The following is an 18,853-nucleotide window of genomic DNA, read 5'->3' on the forward strand; positions in this document are numbered from 1 at the left end:
CTATGGTTCAACACTCAGATTGTTTCCAGGTATAATGAAAACACCAAAAAAAAAAAATAGTAAACATAATATAAGGCTGTCTCATTTTAAAAATCAGCTTTTTAGGATAGAGTGCCCCAAATAGGATAATTGTGTCACAGGATAAGAAGATTTTCTGGTCTTGATCATTTGTTGCTAGATCATCTTCCAAAGAGATTGAAGAAGCAGGCATGGGCCACAAAAAGCGGCACCATATTTGTTACCAGAACCATTAGAGAAAATTATGTTTCTAAAAACAAACTAATAGAAACAAAAGAATCACATTGTTGTGATTTTTGAGTACCCCATTTTGAATGTTGTAGTGAGAGAGAGGGGAAAATATGTAATCTTTTACACATAGGTGAGATGATTTGATTTAAAGTCAGTGTCACATGTGTGTAGACAAACCCACCACCTGCATAGTTGGATTTAAGCAGTGCCAGAGGGTCTCCTACTCTGCAAAAGCTGAATCCCGGAACTGACTGTCACAGAGTGGGGGTGGTCTAAAAGCTTCCCATGAATGAGTTCTTTTGGTTAGGTCATGAAACACCTTATCAAGGAGCAAATGAAATACAAGAAGGTGTCACAGGAGCCACTTTTGACTGTTTCATAGAAGTTAGTTTTAATTTTAGACAGGGCCTATGACACTGAAATTCTCAGGCTGTAATTCCGGAAAAGTAGGATGAGCTGAGCAAGGAACAACAGAGCAACCTAACAGAAAAGAGATTTGGACCTGAGTCACCTGGCTAATTCTTTACTCTCTCTGGGATTTAGCTTTCTTGTCCATAAAATTAAAGGATTCAGCTGGATCAGTGCTTTATCAAACTTTAAAAAACATTTTAATATAAAATTATACAAGTCATCAGTATCCCCACATATGAAACAGACAGAAGTGGAACTTCTCTGCTTGAAGCAGGACAGGGCAACTGCCCAGAACCCTATGTCCCTTGGCCTGTCCCTGACTTTCAGGGATCAACAAGGTATCTTCCAACTCTGTGACCCATCTCCCCAGGGTGTAAATTGAATAGTAGAAACAAAAAGGCAAGAGCCGATTTAGAAAATCACCTTGAAGCCTCATTGTCCTCATCTCTAACGTTCTAAAGTTGGACTGAATGATTTCTAAAGACTCTTCCAGTTCAAAGCTGTGGAAACTTGGCTCACATTTGTAATACCAACACTTTGGGAGACCAGAGTGAGAGGATCGCTTGAGGGCAGGAGTTTGAGACCAGCCTGGGTAACATAGTGAGATCCCATCTCCACAAAAACGAAAAATAAAAAAATTAGCTGGGCATGGTGGTGCACACCTATAGTCCCACTATTTGGGAAGCTGAGGTGAGAGGATTACTTAAGCCCTGGAGTTCAAGGTTGCAGTGAACTATGATTGCACCACTGCACGCCAGCCTGGGCTACAGAGTGACACCCTATTTCTATTTTTTTTTAAGTAGAAATTGGGTATCTCTGCCAATGATATCAGGAATTCACAAAAAGTGATGGAGATTAGCCAAACATGGAAACCTTTCCAGGAAGTAACACCTTCAAGGTGATTAATAACTGTGTGGTTCATGAGAAAGCATGTTGTCAAAATACAAGCATGACCCCAAGAATGCCCCCTGAAAATCAAGTCAGACATTTCATGTGTAACCAATATAAAATCTGAAATAATAACAGCCAATATTTAATGAGTTCTCATTGTGTTTCAGAGCATCAGGGTTAAGTGTTTTATATGTCTTATATCATAAATATTCACAATAACCACATTAATTATGTTATCCTATTGTTATCCCCATGTAATTTTTGAGAAGGCTGAGGTTTAAAGAAGCTAAGTATCTTTATTTAGGTTGCACATATAGGACAAATATTGAAAGTTGGATTAAATGTTCTTCAATGGACATTTTCAGATCTAAGCCTGTTTGGGTCTGATAAGTCTTATAATAGAAGCTGAAAAGGCAGAGTTGGGGCAAGGATTTTTTGGTGAGTTTCTAACACAGTCCAATAGAGGTGTTGAGTCAAGACCAGCAGGCTTGCTCCAGGTTGCCCAGCAGACTTACCCGAAAGACAGCACAAACATCATCAACAGCAACAATTAAAAAAAAAAAAAAAAAAAAAAAAAACAATAGTTAGCGTTACTACAAGAAGAGGACTGAACACTTTGTTAAGTATTTTCTCATTTCCTCCTTACAATTCTTTGAACGAGATAAAAGTAAAATTTTGTTTTGGTGAGGAAGCAGTGGAGCTATGAGGACAGTAAGTAACTTTCCCAAGGAAGCAAAGTGAAAAGTGTAAAGGCAACAGCATACCTTAGGATGTAAGGATTCCCTACACTTTGCTCCTACTACACGTTAGTGAGACCTTTTCTGATATCTTTGTGGTTACCTAAGTAGAATTACGTTTTGCAAGAAGGTAATTCTACTTACCTTCATGATTGCAAGCATCTCAGCTAGCTTCTCGCTGTGAGTTTGTGAATTCGCCAGTCTTTGGTGACTTTGCAGAGTGTATTTCCATTCACCTGGACTCTATGGGCTGACCAACATGAGTTCCTGGGCTTGTAAACCTGAGAATCTGTTCCTGGGGTGGCCTCTGACAAGGAAAGAGGCTGTATCAACCTCAGCACTATCTAGTTTTCCATATTAACAACTAATAACAGCATCGACCACTTATTGAGCCTTTTCTGGGAATAACATTCTGGGGATGCTATATCCAAATACAAGGAGTACCAGGAGGAAAGTATTAGCCCAGCGAAGTGACCCAGAAAGGGAGATTGAGGGTGCTAACACCAAACCTCACCCTTTTCCACAATCCGTGTTGAGGCCACTTCCATGACAATGATCCAATGTGATGTTTCCCAAAGTGGGGTACTACCAGGAGCACACAAGATGGCACATGGACAAATCTGGTTTTAACATGTCTTTAATAGTTATGTATCTACTACAATTTATATTCGAAATAAGTGTTTTAAAATTTATGGTGGTGATTTACAGTTTCCTCCTAGAATAAATTTGTTTTATGTGGAAAAAATAAGTCAATTGAAATAATACTATTAAGCAGACAATAATATTTGAGGGAAGTAGGGTATGGTGGAAATTGCCAGGCTAGGTTGCAAACCGAAGTCTGGGAGCACTGAATCCTTGGGATAGCAGTGTGAATCATGATTCATTATAATTTGTTTTTAAGTAGTTTCAAGAGTGAAATGTAATAACCTCCACTGGACATTTGGAGATACAGAGGTGATGCGCAGAGTCTAGGGCACTTGAAGATATTGGGCTGGTGCAAAAGTACTTGTGGTTTTTGCCGTTAATAGATATAAGCACAGAGGAGCAGGGAAGGTGGTCAAAAGAGATCTCAGGCCCCCATGTTCTGCCAGAGCACAGCAAGCAAATGAGCCTCCTGCCACAAACTGAACCCAAATTTCTCTGAATCCAAGAAAAGGCTGTTCTAATTCCAAACAAGCTCATTGTAAACCTCAATAACATGAAGTTAGTGTTGTTCACATTGCTTTTCAACCATGTTTCAGATTGATATAACTGGTTCATAATGCATAATTAACTGCTGTTGGAATGAATCCTTGTCCCCTTGCCTCTGTGCCTGCTGGACTTCATATCTGTGTATTAATAGTCACTTTTGTTTGGCAATCTTGTGAAAAATGTAGACTAATTTTTAATTCTTAAAGAGATAATACATTCACATAATTTTATTTTTATTTTAATTTTTTTAGATACGGGGTTTTGCCATGTGGCACATTTCAATAATTTTTTTAAAAGGTTGCAAAATGTTATGCAGTAACAAATCTCCCATCCTTGTCCCAAGTCACATTGCTGTCCTACATCACAGCAACCATGATAGTTAATTTCTTATAAATTCTTCCAACAATACTTTATACAAATACTTGTAATACAAATAAACATTCTTCTTTCCTTCCTTTTTGAATAGTAGTAACATACTCTGCACACACTTCTTAACCTTTCTTTTAGTTGGTTAACAATATATCCTGGAGATTAATCCACATGGATACACAAAAATATTCTTCATTCTGTTTATGGTTGCATAATAGTTCATTGCATGCATGAAAAATTTCTTTTAGTGATGGTTGGTCTGTTTCCAGTTTTTTGTTATTATGCACAATGAGAAATGAATAGCCTTGTAGATGTGTCATTTTCCATAAATATGTTTATAACAGCGATTCTCAACCAAAGGTGATTTTGCCCACCAGGGGACATTTGACAAAGCCTGGGGAAATTTTTGGTTGTTATAAGTGGGGAGGAGGGTGCAACCAACATCTAGTGGGTAGAAGCTGAGGGTGCTGCTGAGTATCCTACAATTCACAGAACAGACTCACAACAAAGAATTATTCAGCCCAATATGTCAATAATGCTGAGGTCGAGAAGCTCCAGTCTGTAGAAAACATTTCTAGAAGTGGAATTGCTGAGTCAAAGGATATTTGCATCTGTTATTTTGTTGACTACGAGCAAATTACTCTCTACAGAAGTTGTACCAATGAACATTCCGCAGGGCCACATGTGAGAAGCCTGTTTTCTCAAAACCTCACCAACACCATTATCTTATGTTTTGATCTTTGCTTATCTGATAGGGGTTTAAAAAATAGTACCTAAGTATAATTTATTTGCATTTCTGTTGTTATAGTGACATTAAGCATCTTTCCATATGCTTAAATATTTATATTCCTTTTGCTCATTTTCCTATAAGTTTATTAGTATTTTATTTAATTTATAGGAGCTCTTTATCTACCAGCTAAACACTTTGAGCAGACTAGTTTTAACCTACATTTTCATTGTCAAGAGATTTTTATCCACCTACCAATTTTTCTGGAAATCTTATTCCAAATCATTTCCGTTAAGAGTTTTGTCATAAGGTTCACAATAACATTTTCTGCTGCATACTTGGTTTTATTTGCTGTTCCTTCAATCAATTAACAAATATTAATTGAACATCACCTCAATGCAAGGAGTTATTTCCTGAAATGCGATGAGGTTGTTATGCACTTATGTATTTTGGCTACTGGTCCTTCAGCGCTTAAAAAGAAGACACAAAAAATATGTTCTTTCAAAATCATTAAACATTTTATATTTCTTCTTCTGGGAGGAAGGTCTTTGAAGGAACATTTACAGCTCAGAGATGCTGAGAGAACAATACAGAGGATGCCTTGAGAATCTACTTTATGCTTGGAAAATATCACTTAGTTTCTGCTCTTAACTTCCACATAAATCCATTTCTCTCTGCTCCCTTTTGTAAGAAAATCTAAACACACATGTTTTCATCATGCTAGGATCATGTTACCTTCATCTAGTAAGAATGGGGCTTGGACATTATTCCTGAGTTATCATTTCACTTATAAGATAAACATACCCATATAAAAGCACACTGAATTACTTTATTAGAATCTATGAAGAAAATGGCTATCCCTCAAGAAGAACATGAGAGATACTGTCATGAACTTGAGCCCCCATGGATATAGATGAGCAGGTGGCAGGTGCTCTCTAGCTGCTGCTCACTGCTAATGGGGTTATGCGGTTACAAGGGCGTGCATCATCTTGCACACCCAGCATTTGATGCATACCCCTTATTCCTCTCCCATAATCATCTAAGTTGACACTGTGATGCTTTTAAAACTTCCGACAGTATTAAAACATTATTTTCATTTCCCTGCTTTTCCTCCTGCTTCACACTCTGTAAAAACTTCAAATATCATAAGAATTTATAAGTTTGTGAAATTCTGCCACAGTGGAACCCACCACAAAGAACCAGTGTTAGTAGTTTGGAATGCTTTTCTTCTTGTATTATTTCTTTGGATATTGCATATACCAATATATAATCTCTTCTTCCAAAAATGGGATGATGCTCCATCTGTTGCTTTAAATCTACTCTTTAACATTTGGTGTATACTTTTGTCCCTCTGTATAGACGAACTTTATTATCTGTTAATGGTTACAGAGTAGTCACAGGATGGATGAACCATAACTAATTTAACCATTTGTCTATTGATGGAATTTAAGTTTCTCCAGTTTATTTTAGTGTAATAAATAATGCTGCTATGAACATCCTTTTTATTATATCTTTATATATTTTGAACAAATGTTTCCATAGAATAAATCTGATCAGAGAAATGTATTTATTCATTTTAGTTAACTGTTTTTAACATAATAAAATAAATACATGTTCATGGCAAAATATTCCAAGAGTACAGAAGGATACAAGGTAAAAAGAAAAGCTCCTTGGGAGGCCTAGGTGGGTGGATTGCTTGAGACCAGGAGTTCAAGGCCAGTCTGGGCAACAGAGGAAGACCCTACCTCTTAAGAAAAAAAAAAAGAAAGAAAGAAAGCTTTCTTCCCATTCCCTACTCCCAACTCCCAGGACCACCCACACAGGTGTCTGCTTTTAATAGTTTCTTATGAGAAAATACATTTTAATAGATGATCCTAAATTGCCCTCTGAAAACTGTGTGTGAGTATAATTCTTTTTCTTTTCTTTTCTTTCCTTCTTTGTTCCTTTCCTTCTTTCTTTTTGAAAATTCTCACTTTTTTCATTTGGGTGGCCAGGGTGTTACTATTTAAAAATGGCAGATTTTAAAGGAAGTGAAATTGTTTTCCTCATAGCACATCCAGCCACATGGTAACCCACAGTGTGAAATGCTGAGGCAGAGAAAGCCAGCCAACGGTGGGCCAGTGATGAGTGAGAGGTCTTATGGAAAAGAAGAGAGAAAAGAAGGCAGGTGTGGGATGGATCAGTTTCCTGGCTTTCAGGCGGTCCAGGGAGCCTTGAAATTAATGGCCTTAGCTCCAGACTTTCCCAGAGCTTCACAGTAGAGGGACGTTAGGTCTAGCTGAAGATGGGCTGGGGAGGTAGGAACTAGGAACAGCTCATTGCAAATTGCTCTGGTGTTTTACAAGACACTAATTTGTCCATAGAGACAGTAATGATCATATCTTTTTTGTTTTGTTTTGTTTGTTTGAAACAGTGTTTCACTCTGTCACCCAGAGTGCAGGGACATGATAATGACTCACTGCAGCCTCAACCCTCCAGGCTCAATTGGTCCTCCTGCCTCAGCCTCCTGAGTGGCTGGGACTACAAACATGTACCACCACACCTGGCTAACTTTCTAACTTTTTTTGTAGAGACAGGGCCTTACTATGTTATCTAGACTGTTCTTGAACTCCTGACCTCAGGCGACACTCCTTCCTTGGCCTCCCAAAGTGCTGGGATTACAGGCATGAGCCATTGCTACTAGCATTTGCTAGTAGGTTTATGTAATTTTTAAAAATTCTCTTAATTAGCTCAATGATTCAGAGACTATTCTTATGTCACGTTTGAAAAACGAAGCAACTGAGAGGCTGAGACACTTGCCTCAGGTTGTACAGCTGGCAAGGAATGAGGTTAGGATGCAAACCCAAGTCTGTCCTACTTGAAAGCTCCAGTTCTCCCCCACGCTGCCTTACCAGAGGAGAAAGCTGAAAACTGCTGTTTTTCAGAAAGGTTGAGACATCCTTTTCCCATGGGTAGCAGACACATAACTTCTCACTGGCATATCTGCTGGACTAGTTCCAGCAGCAAAGGAGCCAACATTGTTGGAGCAAAGAGAAGTGGCTATTCTGAGGAACCAGGGAGTGTGTTCCACCTTTGCCATCCAGCATAAGCATTGCTCAACCAGATGGGACAGAAACAAAGCTCTGCTAGGCCATGGCTTGGTGAAACGGGTCACGCAATTGATTTTCCAGCACTGAGTTCAAGGAATGATAGTCTTCTGTGCAAAGTCCCAGCAAGCGCTAAGCCAGGAAGCATAGTAGTTAGGTTAACAGGCTCTGGAGTCATAGAGTGGAGCTTGTACACTGCTCTTCTACGTATTAAGCAGGTTGACCTCTGTGAACTTCACTTTTCTCATCTATAAAATGGGGAGATAATATGTTATAGGATCGTGATGAAACGGGATGGAATGTTGAGTGCCTGGAATATAGAAAATGTTCAAAAATAGTATCTTTTTCATTTTTTCCTGTTTCTCTCTTTGAAACTTATAATGCAAGCTCTATTTCATACAAAATATTAACCTAAAAAGCCACCCTGCCCCTCATCTTTCTATCAAGCAATGCAGGTTTGTGGGGAACCTGATGCTGACCCATTTGTAAACAACTTGTTTCTGGGTTGGGGTTTTGTACATAGCAGAGCAGCTCCCTTGCTGTGAGATCTATTGAAAGTCAGCCCTTAATACAAGGGTTTGTTAAAAAAAAAAAGAGAGAGAAAAAGAAAAAGAAGGAAAGAAAGAAAGAAAAGAAAAGAAAGGGGAAAAGAGAGAGAGAAAAACAGTAACATAAAAAGAAAAAAGATATAAAAGCTGATTGCACAAGCTTACCCTTGTGTTAATTTGTAAGCATCAGCATCTTGAATTGTGTCTGACATGTGTCAGATGCTTGGGATGAAGCATTAGACTATGAGGACGGCATATCTTTGAACATGGCCAAGAAAAGAGACAAGGGTAAGCAAGGTCCTGTGACTTTCACCCCAAGTAATGCAGACAGAATAACAAGTAAGAATGAGAGCAGGTTGTACTTGGCCTCTCCCTTTCTCTGGTGGCTTTTGTGTGGTTTCTTTGGAAAGTTTTACCGTGGCATTTTTCAGAAATAGCACAGTTGTTTGGGATGATTATAGGCAATCACCCTTTCCCAGAGACTGAACTGTGTCGGGCTCAGTGGCTGGCCACTCCCCAGGGACCAACTAGGGAGGACATAGCTGGTCCTGCTGTTTACCAAGTATTGGATCTTGTGAGATGCCAGAAGAACCAACCTCAGGGTCTTTGGAAAGACTGACCAACCAGTCAGGATGGATTTTAGTGGTGGGGTCCCAAGCACTCATTTAGGGATGAGAGTGACGTTAATGGTGGAACATGAAATCCATCCCAATAGACCAATAGAAGAGCAAGCCCAAGAGTAAGCTCATCTGACAGACTGTTAAGGCACAGGCACAAAGGAGGCCATGTGAGTTGGGAGAAGAACTCCTCCTTGGAAATCTTGGAGTCTCCCTGTCCACTAATGTAACCACTAGCTACATGGGTCCACTAAGCACCTGAAGTATGGCAAGGGCAAATTGAGATATGCACAAAATATACAATTTCAAAGACTTAAGTACAAAAAAAGAATATATCTCCTTAATTTTTATGTGGATAACAATTTTTTTTAATATACTACAGCCAAGTAAGATTTTATTCTCACAAATGCAATGTTGGCTCACTATCCTAAAGTCAATTAAGATAATATACAATGTTACTTGAACAAATGTCAAAAAAGAAAATTTCAATAAACAAAGAAAAACATTTGACAAATCCAACACTCATTGTGATAAAACCACCAGTACACCAACAGAAAAAAAATTTTGAGTCTTGCAAAAAGTCATCTATGAAAACCTACAACTAACATTATACTTAATGGTGAAAGACTGAGTGGAGTGCTTTATCTGTAAGTTTGGGAACAAGACATAAATTTCCACTTTTTTTTTTTTTTTTTTCTGGAGTCTTGCTCTGTCACCCAGGCTGGAGTGCAGTGGCACAATCTTGACTCACTGCAACTTCCACCTCCTGGGTTCAAGCGATTCTCCTGCCTCAGCCTCCCGAGCAGCTAGGATTACAGGCGTGCACCACCATGCCCAGCTAAATTTTGTATTTTGTTAGAGATGAAATTTTACCATGTTAGCTAGGCTGCTCTCAAACTCCTGACCTCAAGTAATCCACCTGCCTCAACCTCCCAAAGTGCTGGGATTACAGCACTTTGGGATTAGCCACTGCGCCCGGCCAATTTCCACTTTTAACACTCTATTCAACGCTGTTCTGCAAGTACTAGCCAGATAAATGATACTATAAAGTGAAATGAAATTCTCGAGATTGAGAAAAAAAAGTAGAACTGTTTTTCATGGCATACCACATAATTTTCCACACACACAAAAAAAAAATTGTAAGGAATTTACTAAAAACCCACTAGAACTATTAAACAAATTCATCCATGTCAAAAGATACAAGGTCAACACACAAATTAATTTTTTTAAACTTTTATTTTAGGTTCAGGGGTACACGTGCAGGTTTTTATATAGGTAAATTGCATGTTGCAGGGGTTTGGTATACAGATTATTTCATCACCCAGGTAATAAGCATAGTACCAGTAGGCAGTTTTTCAATTCTCACCCTCCACCCTTGAGTAGGTGCTGGGGTCTGTGGTGCCCTTCTTTATACCCATATTTGCTCACTGTTTAGCTCCCACTTACAAGTGAGAACATGCAGTATTTGATTTTCAATTCCTGTGTTAGTTCACTTGGGCTGATGGCCTCCAGCTCTACCCATGTTGCTACAAATGACACAATCTCATACTTTTCTATGACTGCAGAATTTTCCATCGTGTATGTGTGCCACATTTTCTTTTTCTTTTCTTTTCTTTTCTTTTCTTTTTTTATTTTTATTTTTTTGAGACAGAGCCTTACTCTGTCACCCAGGCAGGAATGCAGTGGCACAATCTCAGCTCACCACAACCTCTGCCTCCCGAGTTCAAGCAATTCTTGTGCCTTGGCCACCCAAGTGCCTGAGATTACAGGTGTGCACCATCACACCCAGCTAATTTTTATGTTTTTAGTAGAGACAGGGTTTCACCATGTTGCCCAGGCTGGTCTCGAACTCCTGGCCCCAAGTGATCTACGGCCTTGGCTTCCCAAAGTGCTGGGATTACAGATGTGAGCCACCGCGTCTGGCCTCAAGTTTCTTTATCCATTCTATTGTTAATGGGCATTTAGGTTAATTCTATATCTTTGCTATTGTGATTAGTGCTGTGATGAACTTATGTGTATATGTGTCTTTACGGTAGAATAATGTATATTCCTTTGGGTATATACCCAATAATAGGATTGCTGGGTCAAATGATAATTCAGTTTTAAAATCTGTCAGAAATCACCTAACAATTTGAAATGATGATATGGGGTTAAACAAAATATATTGTTAAAATTATCACTTGTTATGTTTTGCATTTTTGAAGGTGCCTAGTGGAAAAATAATGTAAGTTACATATATGGCTCATGTTACATTTCTATTGGACAATATCACTTTAGAACTTCACATAGAATTTTTATCCCTATTCACAATTCCAGTTAATATTTGCCTCCACTGTCTGCCCTCATCACAATGCTGCTAGGCTGTTAACAAGCCAGACTTACCCAGTATTTTTCTGCTCCATGATTTTGCCCTGGCTGCTTGCTCTACCTAGGATGCTCACTCCCCTAGACTTTCTCCCAAATGGCTCCTGTTCGACTTTTTGGTCTCTTCTTAAATGCCCTTTCTTTCTCTGGAGAAGTCTGCCTTGGCCACAGTTTGGTCACATCAATTGTTCTATTCTCTTTCCAGCACTTCTTTGTCCTGTCTGCCTTCCCAAGTATACTACGAGCTCTGTGAGAGTCTACCACGTTCATCAGTTCATTTCCTGAACTCAGAATAGCACCTCACTCATAGCTGGCCCTCCATAAATATTTCCTGAATGGCTAAATCTACTAGCCTTAAATCTGGTTAAGATTGTTTAAACTGTGCTCCAACCTGACATGCTTTGTTTTGAGCTAATTAAGCTCCACTTAGGGCTAGCCACTGCTGGGCACTGGGTATATGGGAAGATGCCCTGGTCTCTGACCTTAGGGAGCTCAGGACTTAGTAGGTTCCAAAGACAAAAATGTCAGCAAATGGTGTTGTCATATCACGTGCCATGAGCCTGTTGTTTTTATTTCCCTATGCATGCTCTAAGGAAAGAACCCAACAGAAGTCAAAACATGGCAACCTCAAGCTCGGGCTGCCTGTTTACCAGTAGCTGCAGACAGTTCTTGAAAAGGCAGCTCTGCCGTACTCTACTATTTGCGAAAAACAGGTTAACCATCCCAAAGAACTGTGATTATGGTCTGGACCAGAGCATGCATTCCTAACTCTAAATGATAAGATAGTTTGAGCCCAAAGGGCACGTTTGCAGAGGCTTTTGCGGGAAGACAAGTCTCCTAATTTAGCATTAGACTACAAAAGCAAATTCTAGACTGATAAGTAGAAGAGACACTCATTTTCCTTTATATATACTCTATAAAAAGTGCAGGGAAAAGACTCCAAATGATTAACTTTGGCTACCTCAGGGTTATGGGAAAGGGTGGGATAATAACGCATTATAAATATTTTCTTCACATGCCTGCATAGTATTTTGTTTTGTTTGTTTGCTTGTTTGAAACAGTGTCTTGCTCTGTCACCCAGGCTGGGGTTGATGCCACCAGCTCTATCACAGCTCACTGCAGCCTGGAACTTTGGGCCCAAGCGATTCTCCCACTTCACCCTCCCAAGTAGCTGGGACTACAGGCGCACACCACCAGGCTTGGCTAATTTATGTAATTTTTTGTATTGTCTCACTGTGTTGCCCAGGCTGCTCTCAAATTCCTGGGCTCAAACGACCTCCCACCTCAGCCTCTCAAAGATCTGGGATTGGCTGGGCATGTTGGCTCAGGCCTGTAATCCCAGCACTTTGGGAGGCTGAGGCGGGCAGATTGCCTGAGGTCAGGAGTTCCAAGCCACCCTGGGCAACATGGTGAAACCCCATCTCTACCAAAATACAAAAAATGTTGGGGGCCGGCACGGTGGCTCACGCCTATAATCCCAGCACTTTGGGAGACTGAGGTGGGTGGACCACGAGGTCAGGAGATACAGATCATACTGGCTAACACGGTGAAACCCCCTCTCTACTAAAAATACAAAAAATTAGCCGGGCGTGGTGGCAGGCACCTGTAGTCTCAGCTACTCAAGAGGCTGAGGCAGGAGAATCACTTGAACCTGGGAGGCGGAGGTTGCAGTGAGCCGAGATCGCACCACTGCACTCCAGCCTGGGCGACAGAGCAAGACTCCATCTCAAAAAAAAAAAAGAGAGGAAAAAAAAGATCTGGGATTACAGGCATCAGCCACCATACTGAGCCTCTATAGCGTTTTTGTCACAATAAACATAAATAGATTTCACACTTTCAAAACTGGATAAAGTTGTTTTTACTTAAAGAACTAAAAACCAAACACCACAAAGCTTTCCTGTATTTGATAGGGTCTGCTTCTGGCATCTTGAATTTTTTTTTTTTATCTCAGTTGTGTTCCTCAGCTACTAAATCAAAGATCAGCTTCCGGGCCGAGGACCCAAAAACAGGAAGTAAAGACTGAATTCACTTCGGGAGAATTTGATGATGTAATGGGTCCCTGGATACCAACCAAGCCTGTTCATATAACACAAATCTCTTGCAATAGTTAAGGCTTCCTTAACTTCTTTAATTGGGAAGGCACCCTTTATTGAGGGCACCTGTTATAAGCTGGTTAATTTGTTTACATCATCCCATTTTATTCCCCAGTCAACTCTCAAAAGGTAAGTATTATCCTCACTTACCAGATGTAGAAACCAGGGTTCTGGGAAGTTTAATGAATTGCCCAAGGTCACAGAGCTCTTATGGTAAGAGGCAGAGACCTACTATGAACATAGCTTTTCCAAACTTGTGCTCATTTCACCATCATTTGCTACCATCTTTAAAAGAATAAGGTAGAATGGGGTTTGAGCCACAATCCTGAACACCATAGTCCCAGATATTGAAATCCAAAACATAAAAATCCCCAAAAATATAATTCTGGAAAAAATAATTCTAAAAACTTTTTAAAAAGACATTTGCTTACATTTTAAAAGTGGATTTCTTTGAGAAATATATAAAGACATGACAAAATGCTTCATAGGCCACCGTGTGCAATAAAATAGGCAATAATAATATACATTTTTTTGCAAACATAAACACTTAGATATACTAAGGACAGTCACATGGGTATAACAGTTATGAGCAGACAAACTGTGTTCCTAAAGAAATAGCTGGTATTCAAGGGGAATGCCTTCAGCTTTAGCCCATTCACTATGATGTTGGCTGTGGTTTGTCATAGACGGCTCTTATTATTTTGAGTTATGTTCCTTTAATATCTAGTTTACTGAGAGTTTTAAAACATGGAGGGATGTGGAATTTTATTGCAAGCCTTTTCTGCATCTATTGAGATAATCATGGTTTTTGCCTTTAGTTCTATTTATGTGATGAATTACATTTATTAATTTGCATATGTTGAACCAATCTTGCATCCCTAAAGCCTACTTGATCATGGTGGATTAGCTTCTTTTTTTTTTTTTTTTTTTTTTTGAGTCAGTCTTGCTCTGTCACCCATGCTGGAGTACAGTGTCATGATTTTGGCTAACTGCAACTTCTGTCCACCTCAGCCTCCCGAGAAGCTAGGACTAGAGGTTTGCACCACCATATCCAGTTAATCTTTGTAATTTTTTGTAGAAACAGAGTTTCACCATGTTGCCCAGGCTGGTCTCGAATTCCTGGGCTCAAGTGATCCGCCCTCCTCAGCCTCCCAAAGCACTGGGATTACAGGCATGAGCCACCGCGCCTGGCTGGATTAGCTTTTTGATGTGCTGCTGGATTTGGTTTGCAAGTATTTTGTTGAGAATTTTTGCTTCAATGTTCATCAATATTGGCCTGAAGTTTTCTTTTTTGTTGTATCTCTGCCAGGTTTTGGTATCAGGATGATACTGGCCTCATAGAATAAGTTGTGGGGGAGACACTTCTCCTCAATTTTTTGGAATGGTTTCAGTAGGAATTATATTGGCTCTTCTTTGTACATCTGGTAGAATTCGGCTGTGAATCCATCTGGTCCTGGGCTTTTTTTGGGTGGTAGGCTATTTATTACCGATTTAATTTTGGAGCTTGTTATGAATCTGCTCAGGGAATTAATTTCTTCCTGGTTCAGTCTTGAGAGGGTGTATGTTGTCCAGGAATGGATTCATTTCTTCTAGGTTTTCTAATATGTGTGCACAGAGGTGTTCATAGTAGTCTCTCTGATTATTTGTATTTCTGTGGGGTCAGCGGTAACATCCTCATTGTCATTTCTAGTTGTGTTTAATTGGATCTTCCTTCTTTTCTTCTTAACGAGTGTAGCTAGTGGCCTATCTATCCAATTTGTTTTTTCAAAAAACCAACTCCTGGATTCATTGATCTTTTGCGTGGTTTTTTGTGTCTCAATCTCCTTTGGTTCAGCTCTGATTTTGGTTATTTCTTTTCCTGTATCTTAATTACGGAGGTTATTACACTACTGTATACATTTGTCAAAACTCACTGAAATGTACATTGGTAAATTTTATTATATGTAAATTATACTTTAATAAAGTTGATTTTTAAAACAGAAAAACTAATATGCAATATATTTCACCTTTAAATTTTTTTTAAAAACAAATAGCTTATATAGCCGTGGTCATCTGAAATACTACAATAGACAACCTAAGTCTTTTAATGAGATGGATCAAAAACAGCAGAAGAAAAGTCTGTGCCAACTCTCAGAGAGAGTCTAATTTGCCTTCAGTATTTGTTCTTTTTGGGTCCCTGGCTGATTCAATGGTGTCCACCAACACTGATAGCAGATCTCCCCCACCTCATCCATTCTGATACACGTACTAATCTACTCTGTAAACACCCTCACAGACACACCCAAAATAATGCTTTATCAGGTATCCATACACGTCTTTTTTTTTTTTTTTTTTTTTTTTTTGAGACACAATTTTACTCTTTTGCCTAGGCTGGAGCAAAGCAGCATGATCTCAACTCACTGCAACCTCCGCTTCCCAGGTTCAAGCGATTCTCCTGCCTCAGTCTCCAGAGTAGCTGGGATTAAGGCGCCTGCCACCACACCCACCTAATTTTTATATTTTTAGTCGATGTGCGGTTTCACTAGACTGGTCTCAAACTCCTGATCTCAGGTGATCTTCACATGTTGGTCTCCCAAAGTGCTAGGATTACAGGTGTGAGCCACCATGTCCAGCCTTAGATACTCCTTAATCTAGTCAATTTGACACCTAAAATTAAGTCAACAAGTCCACCCCTCGTCGATTTGGCACCCATACACATCTTAAACCACACGTAATTTCCAAATGAAGACAATAATAAAGCAGTAGTTCTGCCTAACATGATGCAACTAACATAATGAGGCTATCCTGCGTACAACAGAAAATTCACTAATCGTGATTTTTGAGATTTGAGACCTTAGGGACTTAGACTTTAGGGATTTTTATCTTTCAGGATTTCAGCATTTGGGACTATGACATTCAGAATCATGTCTTTTGGGATTGACTGGTAGTGGGCATAATGACGTATTTTGCAACTGGTTCCATAGCTGAATTAAAGTCTATTCTCAATGGCAGCTCAATTCTAGGCACCCGTGAAAGGCTTCTTCCATCCAAAAGCACTTTCCTAACTATCTTTCCTTGGAGTCCGATAGACCACCAATGGAATTTGTTCCATTGGATAAGGCATCAAATCCCCTGAGATCCATTCTCCAAGCACAAGGATCCTTAGAAATAGGTAATACATAACATCATTGTAAATCACAAATACCATCATGTGAATTAGTTATCAGGGAAATACAGCTAGCAAGTTTCCAAGAAAATGAGACACAGGCCCAGTAATATTTGATGGGGAGGTTGGGGAGGACGTGGAGAAGAGGTAGTTGTAGAGCAGAGTCAGGAATGTCCTTTGGGAGTGTCATTGTGGAACTGCGGATAACTAAAGGACATGGAGAAGCCAGAGACAGAAAAAAAAAAGATGTCGCTAAGGGTATGCACCACAATCCAGGTCAGGCCCTAGCTCAATTGCTATGCTAATATGGTCATGGATAGACACAGAGAAGAGAAAAGTGTCACATATGTGTCCATGGATTTCTCTGTGCATCTCAGCTACGAGTTCTGCTGATGCTGCCATTTGTCACAAGGGCAGTGGGGTACATGACCCAGTGTCTCAATGAGTGGAAGCCTGTCACCAAGAAGAAGACTCTGAAGGCATGTTTTCCCAGCAGTCTGCTCAGAGTGTTTATCCCACACTTGGGGCCAAGAGGCAGTTTTGGATATTTGGTTTGGAGGGTTGGACTTTGTTAAAAACTCAGTGGATCTTATCTAGTAGTAGATTTCTGGAGCAATCTGGACAAAAATATTGTCTTCTCTCTTACATGAATGGGATGTGCTTGTCTCCCCCACAGAAGAAGCGCACGCTGAAGGGGTCCATTGAGCTGTCCCGAATCAAATGTGTCGAGATTGTGAAAAGTGACATCAGCATCCCATGCCACTATAAATACCCATTTCAGGTAAGTCCATCAGGTGGGTAGTTCCCCATTTCCTGGACCGCGGTTGAAATCCTCAGTCATGTCCAGGTGCAGTGACTCGCGCCTGTAATCCCAGCACTTTGGGAGGCCGAGGCAGGCGAATCACGAGGTCAGGAGTTCGAGACCAGCCTGGCCAACATGGTGAAACCCCGTCTCTACTAAAAATACAAAAAATTAGCTGGGCATCCTGGCGGGTGCCTGTTATCCCAGCTACTCCGGAGGCTGAGACAGGAGAATCATTTGAACCCTGGAGGCAGAGGTTGCAGTGAGCCGAGATCGCACCATTCACTCCAGCCTGGGTAACAGAGTGAGACTCCATCAAAAAAAAAAAAAAAAAAAAAGTCCTCAGTCACTGTGAGAGAGGGTGGACAGGGATGACTCTCTGCTCCAAGGTTAGAACTTAGACAAATCCCATTAGGAAACATATGTGTTCCTTCAATCAATGACATTTATTTGTTAATTCTTTCACTTATTGAACACAAATTAAGCACAAAATCTTAAAAAGGTGGTTATTCCTCATACCCATTTCCCTCATGTCTTCTCTTCCTCAAGGGAAGTCCTAATTAGTGAGGAAAGAAATAAAGCTGCTATCGGGGCCCCAAACCTAACGTGCTTTAAGTGCAGTTTACTCATGATTTGAAGCAACGTATTGCAATTGCTGGGTATGAATTGCTTGGAGATGCTGAGGCACAAAGATTCAGATTTTATAATCTGAGGATTATCTGGAAATGCACTGTCTAGTACAGTAGCCACTAGCCACACAAGGATGTTCACATTTAAATGTATTAAATGATATTAAAAATTCAGCTTCTTAGTCACACTGGGCACATTTCACATGTTCAATAGCCGGACATGGCTGGCAGCTACTGTACTGAAACAGCACTGGCTATAGAATACTCCTATCACTGCAGAAAGTTCTTTTTTTTTTTTTTTTTTTTTTTTTTTGAGACAGAGTCTCACTCTGTTGCCCAGACTGGAGTGCAGTGGCGCAATCTTGGCTCACTGCAACCTCCGCCTCCCCAGTTCAAGTGATTCTCCTGCCTCAGCCTCCTGAGTAGCTGGATCTACGGGCACATGCCACCACACCCGGCTAATTTTTGTATTTTTAGTAGAGATGGGGTTTCACCATGTTGGTCAGACTGGTCTCAAACTCCTGACCTCGTGATCGACCCGCCTCAGCCTCCCAAAATTCTACTGAACAGAGTTGGTGGAGGGTATCTTTAAAGTCCTTACCTTATGTATGAATCTTGGCACTTCTGGCTTCAAAGGCATGGATATCTCCTTGCACATTCCAGGGTACCATTCTTGCTTGCCAACCTGAGGAATTGAGTATATTTTTAACGTGGCATAGAAAAGAACTTTTTTCCTACTAGAAAAGTGACCCTCATGAGTTGGAATTTTGAGGACCGAAAATAAAAGGAATAGCATGTATTTTTCAGTTGTTCAAAATCCCAATGATAATGAGTGCCTAAAAAAGTGGTGAAATATAAAGAAGACTGCAGTTTAGTTAACAGTATGATACCAATGACAGTCTCTTGGTTTTGAAAAATGTGCTGTGGTTATGTAAGATGTCATCAGTGGAGAAAAGCAGGTGAAAAGTACACAGGAACTCTGTACTATTTCTGG

General features: G+C 40.0%; 1 protein-coding gene and 1 long non-coding RNA gene across 3 annotated transcripts in view; one reads left to right on the plus strand and one right to left on the minus strand.

Moving 5' to 3' along the window:
• ITK (IL2 inducible T cell kinase) overlaps nt 1-18,853 on the plus strand; it is a 74,604-nt gene that overhangs the window by 10,922 nt on the left and 44,829 nt on the right. For both annotated transcript variants that reach the window (XM_030927015.1, XM_010363415.2), the window contains exon 2: nt 17,105-17,209. In XM_030927015.1, the coding sequence (XP_030782875.1) occupies nt 17,105-17,209 (105 nt within the window). The remainder of the gene's footprint in view (nt 1-17,104; nt 17,210-18,853) is intronic.
• On the minus strand, nt 1,806-18,707 carry LOC115896431. Its single transcript, XR_004056305.1, has 3 exons — nt 18,461-18,707; nt 2,433-2,595; nt 1,806-2,061 (listed from the first exon to the last, which is right to left on the minus strand). It is a non-coding gene; the product is annotated as an uncharacterized LOC115896431 (long non-coding RNA).

Source organism: Rhinopithecus roxellana, chromosome 3 (assembly GCF_007565055.1).
Source record: "Rhinopithecus roxellana isolate Shanxi Qingling chromosome 3, ASM756505v1, whole genome shotgun sequence".
Taxonomy (NCBI): domain Eukaryota; kingdom Metazoa; phylum Chordata; class Mammalia; order Primates; family Cercopithecidae; genus Rhinopithecus; species Rhinopithecus roxellana.